At 40.8% G+C, this 22,904-nt stretch overlaps 1 protein-coding gene across 1 annotated transcript in view; it reads right to left on the bottom strand.

Moving 5' to 3' along the window:
* Cttnbp2 (cortactin binding protein 2) overlaps nucleotides 1-22,904 on the bottom strand; it is a 151,770-nt gene that overhangs the window by 46,429 nt on the left and 82,437 nt on the right. The window contains exons 5-9 of the mRNA XM_027389955.2: nucleotides 20,684-20,887; nucleotides 18,961-19,060; nucleotides 16,902-17,052; nucleotides 13,849-14,100; nucleotides 1,426-1,543 (exon numbers count right to left, since the gene is read on the bottom strand). Coding sequence (XP_027245756.1) covers nucleotides 1,426-1,543; nucleotides 13,849-14,100; nucleotides 16,902-17,052; nucleotides 18,961-19,060; nucleotides 20,684-20,887 — 825 coding nt within the window. The remainder of the gene's footprint in view (nucleotides 1-1,425; nucleotides 1,544-13,848; nucleotides 14,101-16,901; nucleotides 17,053-18,960; nucleotides 19,061-20,683; nucleotides 20,888-22,904) is intronic.

The raw sequence follows: 22,904 nt of genomic DNA, 5'->3' as shown, positions 1-22,904 counted from the left end.
ATCTCAGACCACACTGGAGAATTTTCTTTATGCAGAGGTTAGCACCAGTATGTGCAGAACTCACTACTAGTCAAAGTTAAAAGAACGATTGTCTGTTGAGTGCTTAGTCATAAATGGGGGCATTTTCCTGTCACATTCCTTTCCAGAACCCAAGACTCAGGAAACATCATGGAAGAAAGAAGGAAAATATAAGATCCAGAGGCCTAGGAGGACTGAGGCAAAACAGTCTTCTGGACATGACAGGATTAAATGCACTCATGAATTCACAATCACTGTGGTTGCTTAGGTAAGACCTGCATAAGAGCAAGCCAGTCAACAGTCTGTCATCTATGGGGGAGGGACTCATGGGCACCCACCCCCTAACTGAGTAGCTTTGGACAGTTGAACATTGCTCCAGGAGGGAAAGTCAGTTTTCTATAAGGATGAGGTTGGTCTTGGGTAGGTCAAATATGGTCCACTGATGTCGCATGCCCATGCATATATGGGCAAAATAAATTATACCATGCAGGTTATTAAATTGGGAGAAGGGTTGGAGTTAGGGAGTGGATCTGGGATATATGTCTAACATAGTTCTGGTGGTTCACACCTATTGCTACTCTGGAGGTTGTGGCAGGAGGATCACTGAGTTTAAAGACAGTCTGGTATACATACTGAGTTTTAGGTGAGGGAATGCTACAGAGAGAAGCTCTGGGATGAAAAGGAATAGGAGGAAGGAAGAGCAGGAAGGAGGGATGGAAGGAGGGAAGAGGAAGAGTGGGAAAGCAAGGGAGGGAATGGATTCATATCCCATATACGAGTGCATAATTAGAGGTTAAAGCATTATATTAGATGGTAAAAATTTGCTTATCCTAAAGAGTAATTATTGAACCAACTGGTTTGATGGCTGACATATTTGATATGTTATCACATTTTCTATGATCTGGCATGCCATATTCATAAGCCTATAAGAGAACTTTCCTTAAAATGCACTCAGGAGTATATACTTGTAGAGCTGGAGGGGACCCGTGAGATCATCAATTAACTGCAAAGACTGGTAGGTAACCAAGTGTAGGAGTGTAACCTTCTTGCCAGGCTCACAGGATCAGCTGATGCAGAGCACACAGCTGGGATTTCTCACCTGGCAGTCTAATGTCTCCAGAGAAAGTGGGGGGTGGCGGTGGGGGCAATCATTTAGATTGTTCTTTGGGGTTAGTCAGTAAAATCTAAGAAAGGGCTAACACTATTTGTATAGCAAAGGACTTCTGCAAACTCATTCTACTTGGGGAAAAAAATGATGACATAATCAAAAGTGTTTTTGCTATAACTAAGGCTCAAAAGAAATTAAGAGGGTGAGTCCACGATCCACGAGGGCTGCACTGATGTCTTTCCCAGTGCTCCAGAGGCCCCAGTGGTGTGGAAGGAAGAACAGGCTGGAACATCACTCACTCAGATTCTCCAGCAAATGCTTGCAGTCATCAGTGGCAACATCGTGCACAGTCCGATTGCACTTGTCTCTCCTTTCCGGCTCTAGCCCTCCATGCCTACACAAGATTTCTAGGCAATTCTGTAAAGACAAGAGCACTATTATATCCATGTCCAAATCAATAAACTGGAGTGCAAAACCCAAGAAAGAAAAAGCCAGTTGCCTGTGGCTAGCTGATCAAGAATTCATAGTCAGAGGCTGAGCATGGTGGCACACCCCTGTAACACCCATACTTTGGAGGTGAAGGCAGGAACATTAGGAGTTTGTGACCTGTCTGGAATATGAAAATATGTGGCTTGACATGGTCTTGCCCTTACGGATCATGACAGAATCCATCCTCAGCTACACAGAGAGAATAGAAGAAAAGAAAAAACAAACAAAGCAGAAATGGAAGTGAAGATGGCCCAGCCAGTTGAGGCATCAGTTGCCAAGCCTGATGACATGAGTTCTATCCTGGAGGCTTACACGGTGAAAGCAGAGAACCAAGTCCCAAGAGCTATTATCTGACCTCCACAAACATGTGCGCACACCAACCAGTTGTTTCACAGACAGAAATAAAGAATAAAAAGACTTCAGCAGATTATATCCCTTTCAAGACAACTTGGCAATACAAACCAGAAAGACTTTTGCTTCAACTGGCTATTTCTTGTTGCCTCCTGGTAAGTTATGATTGTTTTTTTCCAAGAAAAATGAGAACCCTGAATAGGCCAGAAACAATAAAAGGTACTGGATGCCAAACTAGGCACTGTCCTCCCTAGTATTCTCCTCAATGAAAGGTAGGCAGAAAAGTAGACAGACAGACAGACAGACAGACAGACAGACAGACACACACACACACACACACACACACACACACACACACAGAGAGAGAGAGAGAGAGAGAGAGAGAGAGAGAGAGAGAGAGAGAGAGAGATTCATTTAGATCTACCTGGAATGAGTGTACATTTGAGTAGCTGGAACTGAAATATCTGTACCTGTGAAATCTTTCCTTCTTTCTGTTCCTTCTGCAGTCCTGAGGATGGAACTCTTGGGGCTTGCATATGCTAGCAAGTGTCTTCATGCCGCCCCCACCGCCATAACTATTTTCTGAATTTCAACATTAGTGATTGCGCTGGCTTACCTTTAAATTCAGCACAAATGGAAGCATGCTGCAGGTACATTTTTGCACTTAGCTTCTTTATACAATATGACATCTAATTTTCATCCACGTGCTATCAGTCATAATTGAATTTGAGTTCAAGGGTATTAACAGTATGGTATTTCTGAACATAAGCATGCCACAAATTACTCATTCATTCTGTGTTGATTCACATTTGGGTTATGCTATGAACTTTCCAGGATTGTGTTTTATGGGGCACAGATGCAGGTATATGCACTAGCACTGGACTGACAGAGAGCAGGCCAGGTCTGTGACGTATTAGGACATGGTGCAAGCACTTTTCACAGTAGCTGTATCAACTCACACTCCCAGGAGGAGCATGTGTGAGCTCCAGCTGCTTCCTATTGCCTCCAAAATTTACTTTTAAATACAATAATGAGTTCACAAGTTCAGGGAAATTCTAGGAACCAGAAAGAAAAGCAAAAAGGAAGTTGGAACTACCAATTAAAATGAAATGTGACCAGAAGCCTTGCTGATCTGAGGGCATAGGTGATATCGAGGACTTTTTTGAGTATTCATGGGATGCAAGACTAGTTCTACAAACTGGAGGAGCTCTGTTAGGAGACCCCTAAATGAAGAAATTCTACTTGCCTTCAAAGAAACACACTGGGAATATTGTTTCTCTCTGCTGTCTTTTGCTTAGGTTGGAGGGGCCATATCATCAAAGGTCTGTGGCTCAGACTTAGAAAATCACTAAGCTAAAGAGTTAACTGAAAGCAACACCTATTTTATAAACTAGTTATTGGGCTGTTATTTCTAAAATTACTGTAACGCCAATTAAGTGACTAGGATAGCCAATAAGAAACTTGGATAATACGAGTTGACACAGTACTCAAATAGGTTTCAAAAGAATGCGATATGGGAACAACATTTTGCAAATTCCAGGATCACAATAGGATTCCTAAAAGCCACAATGATTCTTTCATTAGTACCTGTGGCAAAGATAGTAAAAGTTGAAGCAGGTCTGGATTCAGATCATGCTAATGGATACAGTCATATTTAAAAGTATGGCATGGCTCTTTATAACATTCCTGCTTTAATTTCTTTCTATGTGTTTCAAAAAATGTCTCTCATAGGACTGCCATGTGACTTAAACAAAAGCTGCTGAGTTCTTTAATGCTTGGCATGAACTAAGCTCCCGGTGTTTCTCAGCAGCTGCAATTCATTATAACCAAGTCATTGCCCATTAGGAAACATCCTAGTTAGTTAACTGATAAGGTGTCAATGCACACAGCCAATATTTGTCTAAAGATAATTTAGGTGATATAACTTTAAATTATTTTTTTAATGATAGAAAGGTACAATATGAATTTGCAAGTCTCTCAAATTAAGATTCCTTGATTCCTGACCTTCAAAGTGGGTTGCTTCTAGTTGTTACTGTATGCAGGTAGGCAGTAGAACCTAATATGACAAGTACTGTCTTTTTCTTGAAGGGGGCATGAAGATGTGTTTACAAGGATAACGGCATTCAAAGACTGCTACAAATCCAACCCTACGGTGTGGTGTAGACCTCATGGCAAACACAAACTAGATGAAGACTCTGACTTAGCAGGGCCTTCCCAATAACTACTGCTACTACATAACATTTGAACACATGCTGTGAAATTTTCTGAGATATGCATTTTTAGGTCATTTGGGCTACCTACACATCACAGACTGCATTTCCATATCCTGAGATGGCTGAATGTCACGAGGCAATATAATCTTATTGCCATCAATAAACCAATGACTGAAATACTGTTACGTGGTACAAGACTGACATACTATCAAATCACACACATGTAAAGTGCTATACCCACACACTATGTTAAGGCTGCAGGTTCCAAGGACAAATAAGGGTCCAGTTCCATGTATCATGGAGAAGGGGAAAGTGCCATGAAGAGTTTGATATGGGTCTGGGAAATAGCTCAGCAATAAAGGCCTTGCCCAGCAAGTGTGAGGACCTAAGTTTAGAGTCTAAGACTCATCAAAAACTGGATACAGCAGCATGCATCCCAGCACTCCTATAGCAAGAACAGAGGCATAGCCAGGTACTCACTGGCATCTCAGTCAAACTGGTGTAGGTAGTGACTAATAAAAGAGTATCTCTAAGAAGACAGAAGGCGAGGCTCAGCACCTGAAGTTGTCCTTTGATGCCTACATGCATGAATGACATGTATGGGTCCATACTCGCACACCTGAACACACATACACACACAATGCACATATACAGAAAAACTCTTCTATGTTACATATGGGGGAAAGTATGAAGAAGTAAGGGCTGGTGTGCTAGATTACTATAACAAACATGCAACATGAACAATTAAAAAGACAAAAGGTCATTTGCAAGCAGTTTCAGAGATTCCCATTCTTAGTAAGTTGCTTGTGTTGCTGTGGGCTTTACATAAGGTGGCAGATAAAGGCAGGGGCATGGGGAAGAGCAAAAACGGAGAACCTGTCGTTGACTGGGAAGCAAAATAATGATCCTATAAGGCCAGAAGATTCCTAACTAGGTCCCACTGCCTACAGCTTCCACTGCCTTTGGGAAACATTTATTTAAACCACATCAAGAGAGCTATAGATGCAACAGCAGGTGATTTTTGCCTTACAGAAATGTAGGAAGAAAGAAAAATGGAGAAAAAAACCTAACTTTCTCACTTTCCATGAGGGTACTGAAGGAAGAGGAAGCATGGTGTAATAAGAGTATGTGGAAGTGGCCTGAGTGAGCAGCGTGTCCTACAGGTGTCCAGATGGATGGTTTAAATTGAAGTCTTATGGGGATATATCTGCTCTCACAGAGACCTAAAACCCAGTGTCTTGGGCTTCATTTGTCACTCACATTGCATTTGTCAGAACATAATCTTCATTTCTGACCATGAGGCCAGAGCACAACATAGGGATTCATGATCACAGCGAGTGAACATGATCACAGAGAGAACAGAAGAGATGTTGAGGATGACGAGAAGTCTCCTCCACTGTCATTTAGTCAAGGAGTGCTCAGAAGCAAGGAACCAGTGCCAAGGAGATAGAGTACAAACCCCAAGTTCAAAGGGCTAGAGATAAAATCAAATTCTAGGCAGGGAGGTGGAACTTGGGATTGGTTAGAGGGAGAGAAAGAAAGAAAACAAAAAGTTTGCAAATGCACAAAAAATGTCCAACTAAGAACTGAGAGCAGCCTTTGGGTGTGGGTGTGCCCACTGCTCCGCAGGCAGGGGAGGCAGGAGCTATTAAGACAGACACACTGGCATAAGCAGGTTGGTGTAATGGGCATAAACTACGTAGGTGTGAATAGGTCAAAACAGAATTGTCAGAGGGCAGCTGTAATGCTGCCCGCTAAGCAGCGTGGGTGCTCTTCTGTAGACACGAGGCTTCCTGCAGGAAGGAAAACACTATGATCAGCTCTGTTTTAGAAGCTGATGGATGCATTGGAAAGATATACCGGAAAGGAAGAGAGTGAGCAAACAGTGCTCTGTCTATTCACCCATTGGTTCAAGAAACTACTTCAGAACCAGGTTCTCTGCTCGGAACAGAAGTGGGGGAGATACATACAAGCAATTACAGTAAACAGAAACTATGTAAGTGAAGTGTGAAGAGGTGCCCTGGAAGCACTCTACTGCTAGCCAGTAATGTTTACTGAAATATTTTCTAGGCAAACAGGGTCGGGGGTGGGGCGGGTTAAGAAGCTATTTAAGACTTTGGGGACAGCAGATGTGAAACCAGGGAGACGACGGTCTGGCCTGTTGGTTACACGCAGCACATACTAGGAAAGGTGACAAATGCTTGTTGTCTGAGGCCAGTGAGAAGGGGCTTAACCATTATTAAATTAAGCAAACCCTACTCTGAGGGTGACAGAGCCATACAAGGATACAAAGTAGGTTATATCACCATATTTAGCTGTTAGATAGGTCCCATGGCTGCACAAATAAGGTGGAGACTGCCACAGAGTGCAGAATGCATCTAAAGGGCAGATGAGAAGCTATGAGGGCAGGATGCAGGGAGTCAATGAGGAAGCAAATAAAGTTAATTTACTGAGAAATAAAATCTAGAGGTGTGCTGAACTTTTGAACTCATGGAGTAAGGAGAACGAAGATGTGAGCAGACAGAGTCGCAGCCATGGTGAATCAATGAGCAAATGTGCTCACTGACAGTGTTGTCACTGAACCCCTCTAAGCTGAGGTGTCTGAAGAGTAAAAGCCTGCAATGAGCTGTTCCACTGGGACAAGAAGCATACTCAGGACTGCACTGGGCAAACAAAATGTTTGGAGATGAATGGAGATGAGCTGAGAACTCTGAATAACCTTCCTGAACAGTCTCAGAGAACATTCAGAGACTCAAAGACAGGATTCTGGAACCCCAAGAGACTCTATTGTGGGATGTCAATGAAGAAGGCACAGAGCGAGGGGGGAGGGGGAGGAGTTTAAACTCAGATAGGTGACTGTTGAAAGTGGCAAAAACCACAGCTCCACATTGGGGTGAGGGGTTGAGCTTGGTTATGGCTGTGTTTACATTCCCATTATGTTTCCTCCAGTCAATCATTGCTGCCACAAATAAGCACACATCCATTTGACCTTCACTTCATGTACTGGAATGAGTATTTCAGAGGATCTCCCCTTTGCTTACGTGTAGTATGGCATTGGTTTGTCACTAAAAGTTAAGGGGAAAAGAAAATGATCATAGAAGATAAAAATAAAGAGCTATCTGGGCTGGAGATGGTTCAGTGTTAAGAGCTCTATGGCTCTTGTAGAGAACCTGCATTCAGATCCCTGCAGCCAAGCTGGGCAGCTCCCAACAGCCTGACAGTCCAGCTCTGGGTGGATCCGAAGCCTTTGGCCTCCAATAGTACCTGTACTCATGCACACATTCCCACATACAGATACACACATAGTCACATGATTAAAACATTCTAAATGGCAGCTGGTTCTCTTAGTTTAATGCTTTTTGATAGCTCGTCTGACTTCCCCTCTTTAAACCTATTGCATGATTCTCTGCAATAAGGAAAAACTCCAGTGACTTCTGCTTTGCAGTCAAGATTTAGGTGGGAAAAATATAAATCTTGGGTCCCATACAAACCTTTCTGCACGAAAGGGGTTAGGATGGGGGGTCAGTGGGGGTGCAGGGAGGAGAGGAGGGAGGGAGAGGGAACTGGGATTGACATGTAAAAGAAGCTTGTTTTTAATTTAAATTAAAAGGGGGAAAAACCCCAAACCTTTCAGCATTTCCATTCTACCTCAACCTGGCCCCCTGAAGAACAGAAGTGGTTGCTATAAGAGAAAGTGTGTGATATTCCTAGGGCTGAACGCCATAGACTATGTGATACCATCATAGTCCAAAAATACCTAAGAGATGGCAGCAGGTGAGCCACAGTCTGTCCAAAGGGCACTGGGGATGCCTAAAAATGACTTGAGATGCTGAAAAGAACATTCTACAAGACAGGTACAGAAGTCCAACATGAGGATATGATTTGTGATTAGTTACTGCAGAAAACACAGTTGAAGCTAAAAACCAGAGAGCTTGTCAAAACGAAACAAACAAACAAAACCAGATGTGCCCACAATGGATCCTGGGATTTGCTAGAACATTGTTGGAGGGGAAACAAGGATGGAGTATACGAAGCCCAGAGGAACGTGAGCTGTATTGGATACTAAAAATATTAAATAAGGTAGGGGAGCCACAGATGAGTAGGAGTGATAGGAAGACACAGACACGGGCAACAGATAAGTTAGAAGTCTTGACTGACCCACAGCATGACACTCTCATACTCCCCCAAAAGAAAATGCTCTAGGAAACTAGCTGTGGTGGCCATGTATGTAACCCCAGCACATAGGAGGATATAATTTGCAGATTTCTGTGAGTTTAAGGCTAGCCTGGGCTACACAGGCTGTTCTCAAGCAATCTGGATTGTAATGGAGACCATATCTCAAACAAACCAATACCACCTACAAAATAAAATAAAATAAACCAAAGGGATGAAAAAAATCAAAAGGATAAATAGATAAATGAATAAACAAGATCTGGGAACATAAGCTTTTATCAGTGACAGAAAAGCTCAAATTTAATCTCCTCATTTCTTTGGCAGGACCTCAACTTCTCAAAGATCTCACAACAAGAGAGAGAGCTTCCTTAAGTGGCTCTTTTATCAGGCTCCATATCCGCTATCACTAGGAGTCTATCCCAGGATCATCCCCATGGATTCCTGAGTTTCTATTGTACTAGGTTTCTATCTCATCCCTGAGATGCCCCCCCCCATTCAGAGCCTGAACCATCTATCTCCTGTACCAGGCAAGACTTTGAGAGGAGGGGCTGTGCCACCAACCCAGCCACACAACCTTCAAATTACAACTTGTCCTGCCTACAAGATGTTGTGTGAAAGATGGCACAGAAATTGTAGAAGTGGTCACCCAATGACTGGTTCCTCTTGAAACACAAGCCATGAGAGGGAGCCCATCCCTGACACTGCCTAGGGAGCTAGAACCCAGAGGATGGAAGACCCAGAAACTTAGGATAGAACCAAACATGACTGGCATAACAAATAGCCAATGCAATGATTCCTGATGATATTCTGCTATACTCATAGATTACCGCCTAGCCCAGTTATTATCAGAGAGGCTTCATCCAGCAACTGACAGAATCAGATGAAGAGACCCACAGCCAAACATTGGGCAGAACTGGAGGCAGACAATCCTGAGGAAGAGACAGAAGAAGGATTTCAGGAGCCAGAGGGGTCAAGCACACAAAGAAACCACAGAGCCAACTAACCTGGGCCCAGAGGTGCTCACAAAGAGTGAACCAACACCAGGGAGTCTACATGGGACTGGCCTAGGCCCTCTGCATATACGTTACAGTTGTGCAACTTGATGTTCTTGTGAGACTCCTAACATTGGGAACAGGGTCTCTGTATTTGACACTTTTGATGGCTTTTGGGAGCCTTTTCTTCATACACTTTGTCCAGCCTTATATGAAGGAGAGGTGCCTAGATTTACTGTAACTTGATATTCCATGGTTGGTTAGTATCCATGGAAAGTCTGTACTTTTCTGAAGGGAACTGGAGAAAGAGTGAATAGGGGCAGAGGGGAGGTGGGGGTAGTTACTAGAAGTAGGGGAGGGAGGGGAAACTAAGGTCAGGATGTAAATAATAATAATAAGGAATATATGCAAAAAGAAGATTTTAAAATCTATTTCCAGGAATCAAAGAAGACAAAGAAGGTTTATCCCTGGTTGAACCTTCTCTGTGGAGCATCCAGAAGCCAGTCTGGGAGAAGATCTCCTGTGGTAAGACAGTAGTGCCTATCTGAACAAAGTCAACCGTGGAAAAACCATCTAGAACTGTGAAGAAGCAAGCACTGATGTGGGATACACAATGGCCAGGGGCTGAAATGAGTAAACTCTGTCCCTTCGAGCTCTAAAATCCCATAATTCTCCATTGAAATCTGAGCAAAGTTTCATTATGGCATTTTCATGTATACCTTGTTTTATTGATTTTCACTACCCTACCCAATTTTTTTTTTCTTTCAATTCCTCTCGGTTTAAGTTTCCCACTTTCTAGTGGGATTTTGTTGTTGTTGTTGTTGATGTGATATAACATAATGACAAAAAGCAGCCTGGGGAAGAAAGGTTTATTTAAGCTAACAAGTTGCAATCCATTATGGAGGAAAGTTGGGAAGGACCTGGAGGCCGGAACAGAGGCCATGGAGGAAAACTATTTACTGGCTTGATCTTCAGGGCTTGCTAAACTTGCTTTCTTATAAAAATCCAGGACCATTTGCCAAGGAGTGGAGGCAGGGGATGGGAGTAGGCCACCACCCACAGTGGGTGGGCTTCCTACATCAATCATTAATCAAGACAATGCCCTACAGATCCTCCACAGGTTCATAGCCCAGTCTGGTGGAAACAATTTCTCAACCAAGATTCTTTTCTTTTCCTAGGTGACTAATACCTGTGGAGTTGACAAAACTAACCAGTATTTCCCTCTGATGTTTGCTTCCATGCTGGCTTCACTCTAGTAATTCCCAGGCTCCACTGTCTCCTGTTTTATAAAGCTCATCAAGTTTTCAGAGTTGTGTTTCCAATTGCATAACATCTACCCACACTCATGTGCATATATCAATAAAAATGTAGGATCTGTATAAGAGAAAATATGTGGCATGCATGTTTCTGCATTTTCTTGAGCAACGTCACTAGCTATATACAGACTAGAAAAGCGTATGTGACCAGCTAAGATTATTTTTAAGGTTCTGGTGTGGTTAGAGTAGAATGACTCTACAACACACTGATGGTTGGGATTTACTGTTTCTGAAAACCGGCCTCAGCAATTTATTATAAATGGATAATCTGGGAAAGATATTTTGGACAGAATGGAAACATTGTTCCAGGCAAATGATACAGATATATTTTATAATCGTTTTGGCTAGAAAGGAGAGATGTAGAGTGAAAAAGAGTAACGGAATCAGGAAATCTGGGCTTCATTCCCAACGGCTATTAAACCCTCCCAAGCTTAGAGGTCCTAATCATAAAATAAAGAGGTCAAAATGGAAGATTAAATGCCCACTCCAGAGCTAAAAAAAATCTATTAAACAGCTTAGCAGTGTGTATTGTCAATCATTCCCTAAAATCTCACATCAGAAATTGATCTTCTGCTTTTAAGAATATGAGGATACAGAAGAGTCCTATTCTGAGATAAGGAGGTCATATTTCCTGTTACACAACAATGAAAGAGTGTTTACTGCCATCAGGGTTGAGGGGATCAATGGGAAATAGCATCATCAAAACTCTGGGACTAAGAAGAGTTCGCATTGAAGTGTCCATGCAACAGCCCCATCCTTCACTGAAGGCTAGCTTCCCAGGGGAGGAGGTTCCTTTTGGCCTAGCAAAAGAGGTGTAGAGGTATGGTAGGCAAACACCTTAGGACAGAGATGATCTGCTCTTCCAGGCTGAGTACATTCATAACCCACTCCTATCAGCTACATCTCACATTACAGAGTTTTGTTGTTGTTGAAGGAATGGCTGTTAGCAACAAACTGACTTTCCATGAACCTTTTGTCACCCAAACTGCCAGTCTTTGAGTAGCTGCATTTTCAAATTGAAATGATTTACTCTTCTCATTTATGTCTCCTAAAATCTTTTATGCTACATACATTCCATTAAAATGAAATATATATATTGAGTTCTCAGAATTTTTGTTTCTTTTTTGTCAAAGTGTAAAGTGGGGGAAACCATTAGGCTAATGAGCACGGAACAAAATCATGCTTTTTTTTTCTTTTCCTACTCATTTTTAGAAATCAAACTGTGAAGTACATGATGTCTGTAGTAGATTGAAGAGTCCCACATAGGTATTTCCAGGATTGCCCCTTTGGTCTGAGGTAGAGGTAAGGCTAGTAGCTGGCTGACTTGCTTCTCTGATCTTCAGCTTTAACCCCAATATCTGTCTCTGAGTTTTTATTATTAAGACCAACTAAATTGGTACTAAGGTATATGTATATATGTGTGCATGGCAAGGTCAAAAATTGACTTTGGGTGTCGTCTTCTGTTTCCCTCAAACTTATTTTTTTGAGGCAGAATCTCCCTGTGAGCATAATAGTCAATGTTTCGACTAGACTGACTGATGGGGAATGTACTTCTTTGTATGTTTATCCGATTGATTGTTGTATAAATACTGTTTGACCAATGGCAAGCAAGGACTAGGAGTCAAAGAGGATTCTGGGAAATGTAGTAGAGAAGTGATGATCCAGGCAGGAAGTGACATGGCAAGGAGACTCATATCTAAGTGAGGAAACAGAAAGTATGTCCTCTTTTCTGCTCCTGTGCCAGCAGCACAATGTGATCCACCGACAAGGAGGGATGCCAATAAGGCGACCGATAAGATAAGTCTTACAAAATATATAGGTTTATGATAGTTAAGACTGAGCTAACAGATGAGAATCTTAGTCATTGGCCAAGCAGTAATGAACCTAATACAAGTTTCTGTGTATTCATTTGGGCCTAACTCAGGCAAGCAGCTGGCGTAAAGCTCACACGTGGTGGTGGGGCTCAGGCGGCTTTTGGCGGAAAGATTTATTATAACAACTGACTGATCAGAAAATCCCTGGGATCTGTCTGTTTCCACATCCTCAGTACTGGAGTTGCAAGAGCATGCTGCCATACCCAGCTTTCATGTAGGTGCTGTTCATCCAAGTTCAGTAACTCATGCTTGTGCAAAAAGCACTTTACCCAATAAACCATCTTCAGCCCCATGCTTGAATATTAGGAATTATTAAATTGCTCTCACCACCTTCTTCCTGCTGTCATTTTGTTCAATATCCCAAATGGTCTAAATTGTATTGCTAAATTGAATAATTTAAACTGGATAACCACTTACCCTATTTTTGTAAAGCCTCCCACTGGCTGTATATTCATCGGTAATTTCAGGTCAAGCCCCTTATTAAATGTTACTAAAGGCCCCCACGCCAACAATGACACTCCTAGGGTCGCTTTATTTTGGTTTCACCTTAGCACAGCTGGGACTGTTAGCCACTGCTTCTATGTCTATTCTGTTTCTCACTTCACCTGAATCATTCTCTCCTATGGTCTTAAGGACCCCACGTAATTTCTGCCGCCTTTAGAATGAACAGTCCCTGAAGTGAACGTTCCTAAACCCCCTGCTCTTTGACGTGCATAATCTCTGTTTTCCCATGTCACTGACTGAGGGGTGGATCTGATGCCTATTCATCACTTTGTGCTCCATTTTGTCTCCTTAGCCTACATGTGTAACTTGTACCCTTGCCACTGGTCTAATAGCAACTTGTTTCTGCAGATATTAGCATGCGAGGTGCTCTGCACTCCAGTGTCCTAATACCTTATTATTGGTCAAACCTACTGTTCCCAATAGAAAGAGCACAAGAAAATAGCCTATAATCTGAGACTCCCTCTAGATATCAGAGCTTTAACTAGTATGTGACCTGTGAATTACATTAATACTCATCTTTCCTTTCTAAGACAGATGAAATAAAACATTTGAAACTGTTTCTTGTTGAAAGACTACAAATAAGAGATTTTTTTTAAAAAAAAATGAAAATTCTCTTATTCCTTAACCATAAACATCTGCTGGAGAGAGATGAATGTCAATTTGTACCAGCAGCAGCTCACAGCTCATCTTCTGCAATGATATTACTCCATTTCCAATTCCTCAGCCTAAACACATCAGATCAATTGCAGATGGCTATGCCACTCATCAAATTTACAATGGGGTGATGAGGCCAGCTGCTGGCCGACATACCTTGAAACCTTTGGAAGCAGCGATATGGGCAGCAGTCCAGCCTTCTTTGTCAGCATGGTTAATGAGGTCTGCAGGAACCACAGGTTTGGATGTACCTGTAGGGCTCTCTTCTCCATTCAAGGTGAACAAGCTTGACTTGGGCTCTTCTGCACTCAAAGTGTTTCCAGGAGCTGGAACTCTATGGTACATTAGGAGCTTGAGGCTGTCCACATTACCAGTGTCCACAGCTGCATGAATTGGTGTCCAACCATCCTGAAAATAAAAAGACCAAGGGCAAAGTGCTGATAACAACATTAATGATGAGAACAGTGTAGTGTTGTTTTAAAGTCCACCTCTAAATGCTCTTGGTCATGAATCACTGTACCAAAGAATGGAGGTGGTCCACCCCTGAATATTCCTGATGAACTTAAGCACTCTGACTTTTATTGGTGACCCTATTTTCCACAACTGTGATTCATGTTTGCTGTTAAATCACCATTTTCACCTAATAGTCACTGTCTGGAATGAGTATTATGCTTGACCAATCAGAATCTCAATTCAGTATTAAAAATGGAGTGAACTTTATCCTAATGAGATTTTTAAAATTATATGCAGTAACAGTGGTATTAGCAAATTAGTAACACACTGAAGAACACTACTGCAAATGAGTTTTACTTCAAGGCCAGTGGCCTAACTCCAATGAGCTGAACATTTTTTTGCCAACTATTCTGGAAGGAAAGATTCTAGGTAACAGGAAAAAGGTAGGAATGCAGAGGAAAACAAAGCCACATCATTTCCCTGGATGTCCATACTTCCTTAGATAATGTTGCATTGCACCTAAAATCACTGAGTTCATTTTCTAGAATGAATTGCGCTGCCCCTGCCACCCACTTAGCTGGTTTTGAGTGTACTCAGTTTCAGGGCAGGGGGTTCTCAGTTCCATAGCCTCAGTACCCTCTGAGGCTTTGTTAAAAATGCACACCCCCAAGCCTCTCTCTAGACAAGCGAATCTGTGGGGATGCTATCGGGGAAAGCCCACCAGCTTATCAGGCATACCCAGGAGTGAATGGGACATATTTAAACCTGATGAGCTCTGTTCTAGGGTGAGCCTCTCCTCGCCTCCCATTCTGATACACAGCTGGGTCTGCCCACTCACTACACAGGAATTTTTGTCTGTCTTTAGAGATTTTGTCAAAGAATTGACTTGCTTTGGGGCTTTATTTTTTCTACCTTTACATTATATGTTTAACATCATTTTCATATAGAATTCCATATTGGTAGGATTTGCTGAAGGAGGTGGAGGCAGGAGGATCACGATTTTGAGACCAGCCTGGGCTACATATTTTAAAAAATTTAAAAAAATTCCATATTGTTATATTAAATACATTTGAATGAGCTACAATACTTTCTGTTTTTTTTAATGTGTGTTTTGAGAAAGGGTCTCACTGTGCAGCCCTTGCTGGCCTGAAAGTTGACAGAGTCTCCTTGCCTCTGACTCCTGAGTGCAACAAGTATATACCACAATAGCAGTATTTTTTTTAACTAATGATGTAAAAGTTTGGAAAATAAGCCAGTAAGTGGGAACCATCTCAATGTACACTAAGTATTGCAATCCTTTCCCAAAGCAGACCCTTGAGGATGTGCCCTTTTCTGTTTCTGAATATCATGACAGTAAGTTCAGATGACTCAGACAAGGCCACACAGCTAGTAACTAGAGCTGGGTATGGTCCAGACAGGTAAAGCTTTCTTCTGCAGCGCTAGGACACCAACCTTATATAGGCCTCAGGGAGTAAGTCCTGATTACCTTCCTATTTAACAGAGTTCAAACAGGCCTTCTAGAAAAAAAAACAAGACAAAACAAAAACCTTTCGACTTTCCACTTTCTCTTGCTACCTTATCGTTAAAAAGCGTAAGGCATCATTATTCCTGGGACCACCTATGAATTACACTGTGCACTTCTGTGTTTAAGAAGACTCTGTTCCGACCAACAAATCTAGCGAGAGGGCATGGATCTCTGTCCTCAACAGGATGTGCTTTAACCTTCTCTGTTGCACTTCTTACTCTGCTTGATGATGCAAAATTCATTTCTCTTTCATCAGTAAGGTAGGATTTTTTAGTGGATGTATATAATCACCATATATTTCTTGGATGAAATACATAAAATAATAAGGAAATGTGAAACTAAACTGCTTCTTCCAGGTTAAAAACAAACAGGATCTGGAGAGACCGCCCCGTGGCTAAGAACACTGGCTGCTCTTTTAGAGGACCGGGTTTGGATGTCACAAACCCACATGGCCCCTCACAACCATCTGAAACTCTTGTTCCAGGGAACCAGCTGATTTCTTCTGGACTCTATGGGAACTAGGCATGTAAGTGATTCGGACATACTTGCATTATTATCTTTGCTTATACTGGCAATTAATGATTAGCTCTTGTAAGTGAAATTATGTCACAACATCAAATGTCTAAGAATAGTATTTGTTCAATGAATGAAACTTATACTTTCACTGTCTCTAATTCTGAAATACTAATAGCATTAGTATCCTTTATCGTTGTTGTTGTTTCTAGTCTCAGCATTTGAATGACTGACAAGGTAAAGTGGACATAATTTTTAATTGGCAAGTTAGAGACTCAAACCGAGGTCATTTTCCAATTCAATGTCCTTAATGTAAAGCAAAGTTAAGGAGTCTGTTTCAATGTGCAGTTGTCCTTTAGCATTTATAGGGAAATAGTTTCAATGCTACATCCTACCTCAGCCTGGCCTCTGCATTCCTGGAGACGCACAAACCCCTCATGAAAAATACTGTGGCATTAACATAACGTCACGCATCCCTCAACATTCTTAGGTCCTCTCCATATTACTTATAATGTCATCTAACATACAAATACTATGTAACCAGCTGTTACACTGCCTTATTTAGGGAATAATGACAAAGAAAAATGTCTGCACATGTCATATATGCACATCTATGCTAGAAAAACACAGGTATATGATTTCTGAACCTATACAGCTAGTTTTCAGACACAGTAAGAATGACAAATGTCTGTGAGAACTGTCCCAAATGGGTACTTACTCTAGTTTGTATACTCCGGTCAGTGCCAGCTTCCAGCAGGAGTTTGATACATTCTTTATTTCCATTTTTACAGGCCAGGTACAGAGGGGTCTGTCCTCCAGCAGCAGCGTGATTAATGTTGGCATCGTATGCAGTTAGTAATTCTATACATCTGCATATAGGATTGTGATTAGTGACACAGAGATGAGATGTCAGCTTTGAAGGACTCCCTGGTCAGTTCCAAATCTAGATGACATGCCCAAGCAAGCCTGCATATTGACATATATCATTTATCTTTATTTAGACCAAATTGGTTATTTTGAACCTTATTACATTGCTATCACTTTCCTAAGACTAAAGACAACACTTTAGTCACAGAATTGATGAAAATTAATCAAATCATTCTTTTACAGATGCTCACACATAGTTCACGATACACATAACCAACTTTTATACAGGCACTGTCCTTGGAACAGGTCTGAGTTATTAGGTTAGATGGTTTAATCGCACTTGGTATACACACTATTTGTAATTCGAAATAGTTTGGGCCTTGAAACAAACATGGGGCTGCTGATTCATTCTGTGATTTTTCTTTCACTCCAGAAACTGATTATAAATAGCATAGACAGCCGGGCACCATGTGTCTCTGCTATAAAAAGTAGCAGGGGGCTGGGGAAAGGGCTGCCTTGGGAGAATGATGGAAGAGGCTATCTCTTTGGGTGATAGTTGGCTTCTGAGGACACAGAGCTGCACAGAAAAGGGGAAGGAAGTAAAGCCAAGACTGTGACTTAGTGACTAGTTCAACACATAGAGAGAGAATTTGAATTAGGGGAAGTCAGGTTTTGTTTTTATCCAGTATTTGGCTTACATGTGTTTTAAAATAAGTTACATGTTGACATATTTGTGTAACATGTTCTTTACATTTACTGATTCCTGAATTTCCACAGGGTTCCTCCTTCAAAAGCTATCCATGCTTCTGGTCTGTGACAGTCACAACTTCCAAGCAAGGAGCTTCACATGTGGCCTGGTAACATGGAGACGACAAAGACAGAAGTGCAGACCAGGAGGACAGATGTGCTTTGTAGGACACAGAACACAACCAAAGGAAACAGCAGAAGCAGCACCTTCAGTTTTCAACGTAAACTCAGGCTGATAAGATGCATGTTAGGTACACCAGAGAAAGGAAAACGGCACTGGAAACAGAAGCATGCATTTGGAATATTATAGAATACATTTGTAATTAATAACAATGATGTGAATTCTCAAAAGCCTTCTTTTAAGTTGAGTTGGAAAAACAGCTTAGCTGTTGAAGAGACCAAGGCTCAAAACCAAAATGCCAAGGATTCTATAATATGTTCAAGAATACTCCTCTCAGGACAGATGGGTTTTAAAGGTAGCAACAGTATATAGTCTTCACAATCTGCCAGCTCAGCACAGGCAGCGCAGCAACCGGGCTCTATTCTATTATTAAAATATGACTTTCTGCTTTTAAAAGTAATCCCTATATTTAATGACTTCCAACTCCTTTAGAAATCATTGTTAAAGCCATCTGCATATTAATTAACCACTTCTGTTTGCGCTCAAACTACTTTCAGTTTGCAAAAGTCCTACTTTGATCTTTCTCTTCATTGTGAATGAAGCAAGATTAGGATGTGGGCCTATCTATCAAATAACTTAACCAGTAGGACAGTAGGGTTATGATAAATAGTATAACGCTCTGTCTTCCTTTTAATGGTAGCAGCAACAAAAGCTTTTGGAGGAAAAAGGAAACAATGCCGTGCGCAGCATTCCTTACTTCATTCTCTGGTTGTATGCTGTAGTTGGCCTTCTCCAGAGCACGTTCATTGACCAGACATGGACACATGCACACTTCCTTCAGATATAACACTTAACCTCTCTTACGAAGAACAAATCTCTGGTCCCACTTTGCAGCTGAACCCTCAAACATGTTTGGTGGATTTATTTGTCAATGAAGGTTAAGCACTCATTTACATAAATAGCAGGAGTAAAATATGTGCAGGAATATAAAAAGGGCCATTTTTTTTTCACAGGGGAAAAAAGAATGAAGTGCAACACTTACTCAAAATGTCCCTGAGCAGCTGCGGCACACAAAGGTGTGAAGCCATTTTTATCAGCAGCATCGACTCGGGCTTCTGCGTTCAGCAGCAATCGCACACAGTCTATGGGTTTTAAACAGAAAGTCACTTGAATGCTCCATTTGGTGCTATGATGAGCCAAAGCTCTAGAAGCTGTGGAGAGATTTTAATGGCTCAAGGCCCTTCGTACTGCACAGATGATCTAACAGCTTTGTCCTGCAGGATGCGGCATGTCATGGACTTTCATATGGAAAGCCATCAAGCCATCTCTTTTCCTGGAGACACTCTTATCTTCAAAGCCACCAAGAGATGATTTTTTTTTTTTTTTTTTGGTTTTTTGAGGCAGGGTTTCTCTGTGCAGCTTTGGAGCCTATCCTGGCTCTCGCTCTGGAGACCAGGCTGGCCTTGAACTCACAGAGATCCTCCTGCCTCTGCCTCCCAAGTGCTGGGATTAAAGGCGTATGCCACCAACGCCCGGCTAAGAGATGATTTTTACTTGTTGGTGGCTAAAAAGGAATACCATATACCAGAAAAGTACTTTGCTAGACTCTCCACCAGATTTTCCCAAAATAATGTTTTGAGGCAGAGAGCTGGATCTCTTTCCCAAATGGTATTTATATAGTTATATTCTTACTGCAGGATTGATGCTAACTTAATCATCAAAGTGACTCTCTGTAGGTCATCGTACACACATGAAGATCAAGAGAAGCCCACAGAAAGTCACCTGAGATGTAAATGTCACTAACAGAGAAATATAAATAATATTGTATGGTCTAAATCTAATTTCTCTACAATAAATTCCCCAGTGCTCCTGAATTCCAAAGTGCTTTAAGACTACAGTCTTCTTTGCTCAGCAAACGACTGTGTCTATCTGAACCAACCAGCACACTGTTAACTTAGGACTTGCAGTCAAGGCACTGCAACGCATCTCTTTTCCTGTACCACCACATATTTTAATATATTTAACTGCAGGATTTGCATTTTAAAGAGTAAAGAGAATTTAGTCTCCACTGACAGATCATTTATAGTGCCATAACTTCTCAGTTCTCAAAAAAACCTTAAATAACTATGAATTATTCCAAGACCATCCTTCCTAAGTAGTAAAACTTACCCGTACCCTAGTCCTAACAGCCCAGATGCTCTGCTTTTCTTCCATGGCAAAAAACAGGTTTATTCTGTCCTGACAAGAGTGAGCCCAGGTAGACAGCTTGATTCTAAAGTGGGATTTATAACTGCTATGTGGCTATTGCATTTTGGTGTGCACAAATGAAAATTTACTTCACTACTAGCTCTACATTTTACATTAAGTAACTACACAATTAAGCCTTTAAATGGTCACAAAACTTTAAAACTCATGTAAAGGGCTGGAGAGATGGCTCAGAGGTTAAGAGCACTGGCTGCTCTTCCTGAGGTCATGCGTTCAATTCCCAGAACCCACATGGTTGCTCACAACCATCTATATGAGATCTGGTGCCCTCTTCTGGCATGCAGGCATACATGCAGGTGGAACACTATATATATAATAAATAAATAAATCTTAAAAAAGAAAAAAAACCTCATGTAAAAAAAAAGATTTACCCGTCCCTCCCTTTAAAAGAAAAGTGAAAATCAAGTGGATCTTTTGCTCAATCACCTTTGGCCTTCTGTCATTTTGCAAGTACGAGGTGTGGTAAGGTTAGATCTTGTATGGTATTTGTTTATTTTTACCTGTATGTCCATTCTTAGCAGCAGAATACAAGGCAGAATGGCCATCTTCACAGGAGTAATTTATGTCCAGTCCTTCTTCATTAAGCAGCATTGATAATAAAGTGACATTTCCCTGGGCAGCAGCTTGCTGAAGAAGGGTGGGCCTGCCAGCCAGGGGGGCAGGACCACCACTCATTAGCAAAGGGGTTAGGGAGGGTGACCAGCCTGTAGGTTAAAGTGACCCTAGTTAGAGAGTAGGAAGGACAAGAGACAACAGATACTACCATTCCTTTTTGAATCACACACAGAGAGACATGAACAAGTATCCCCAGAAGATTAATTACATGGTTTCCAACATTATCTGTTAATACTCTTAGCACAAATCCATATTTTTAGTTGTCAGTCTGGCACAAATAAGAGTTAAATGATTGGTTTTAGTTAAATGATTGATAACCAAGATGGCTGCCACACATTACAAACTTAGATTTCGATTTGGACTCTAAAAGCATTTGAATTTTAAAACTGTATAAAGGTTTCCTCAATTTCAATACTTACATGGAAACATAAATCAAATAGATATAAGATAGCACAATAATTAGGAACAGTTTCTTCAACAATGTTTCCAAGATTATTTTACATAAGCTAGAAAGTAGACCTCACTCTATCAAGGAATTTATTATGTCCCTTGAATTTCCTTATTTGGTAAACAATAGATTTTAAGAGCTAACAGAATACAACAAACATATTTGGCTGCAGCATAAGACAGCTCATGGAGCAATAACAGCTTTGAAAACCATCACCTCCTGCCATCTTCAGGGGAGGACTAATGAACATTTTAACTGGCCAACAAGGCCAGGCATGCTACCATATAGCTTTAACGAAAACTGTAAGAGTTATCATGGTTAGATAGTTCTCATCAGTATTTAGCAGCTTTAGAAGACAATCTGTTAAGAGTGAGAAGTCGGCTGCATATAGCCTGGAAAATTTTCTGAATCCTTCCTTGATCAAAAGGCTGTAAAAACAGTAAAATACAAATGTTTATTTAGTTGGTATTTGTGTCTTTTCCGTTTAAATATACAAGAAAGCCACAGTACTTTTAAGCAGTGCTTCATATAGGTACACATACACCTCCGTCAGGGCAGACCTTCCATGGGTATACATGACTTCAGCAAGATGCAATGGATAGACACTCTCCCTGTACTCAGTTATGCTAATTTGAACATAATAGTCAATTCTATTCTTATGATTTAATGCTAAGTTTTTGGCCTCAAATTCTTTCAGGATATACCAAAAGAAAAACACAAAGAAGTTTCTCAGAACATTTAAAATTTAAATAAAAAAGAGGCCATTTATGCAACTGAAACTATAATGAATATTAAAATTTTGAAATTATATTTTATAACAAAGTATCTGAATCCATAGATAATTTATTGTTTTTACCATAGCAGGATAGCAATGACAGACAAGATTAAAAGTTTTATAAAATTCAGTATTTCTCAAATCTTTATAATATTTCCCCATCGATATTGATAAGGTCTTCTTAGAAAAGTAGTATTTTTACTTCATACTTACAAGAAGGCTCCTCTCTGGTACATTTTACCTTTTGTATTTTCTTAAAAACAAACAAACAAAAAAAACAGGCCCACAAAAATTAAATCAGTACTTATTAGAAATGGATGATAGATAGAAAACTATAAACACCAAGGTTGGACACCTTGACTGTAAAGCAAACACAAGCAATAGGAAGGCATCACACTACTCTCCCCGGCAGAATGGGGATAGGGGTCAGCTTCATGCTTTCTGCACACACACACACACTCACACACGCACACACGCACGCACGCACGCACATAGTCATTCTCTTGTCTCTAGATCTCATTCAAGGAATCTTGGTTCTGGATACTCTTTCATGAATACCAATGTGTACATACTAAAATTTTGCTACTCTTTAAAAGTGTGTTTTAATTTTTCCTTTTCATTTTTAACCAGTTCTAGACTTCAGACAAGACAATAAATAATTCATATTTCTACTTGTTTTATATGGAAACATTAAATTATGTATATAATTTTCTCAAAGACCTCACTAATGTGAAAGGGAAAAATGCTTTATTCAAAAATGTTCTTAATCTTTGGTCATGAAGTGTCATCGTTCCCCTTGTGATATTCAGAAGCAGCTCTCTCAGCTTCCTCAGAGGACTGAAAAACATACTTTTTAAATCTTCACCAAAGAAATATGCTTTGT

Source organism: Cricetulus griseus (genome assembly GCF_003668045.3).
Source record: "Cricetulus griseus strain 17A/GY chromosome 1 unlocalized genomic scaffold, alternate assembly CriGri-PICRH-1.0 chr1_0, whole genome shotgun sequence".
NCBI classification, from domain to species: domain Eukaryota; kingdom Metazoa; phylum Chordata; class Mammalia; order Rodentia; family Cricetidae; genus Cricetulus; species Cricetulus griseus.
Note: the sequence above shows the minus strand (reverse complement) of the source record. Positions and strands in the feature narration are given on the sequence as shown.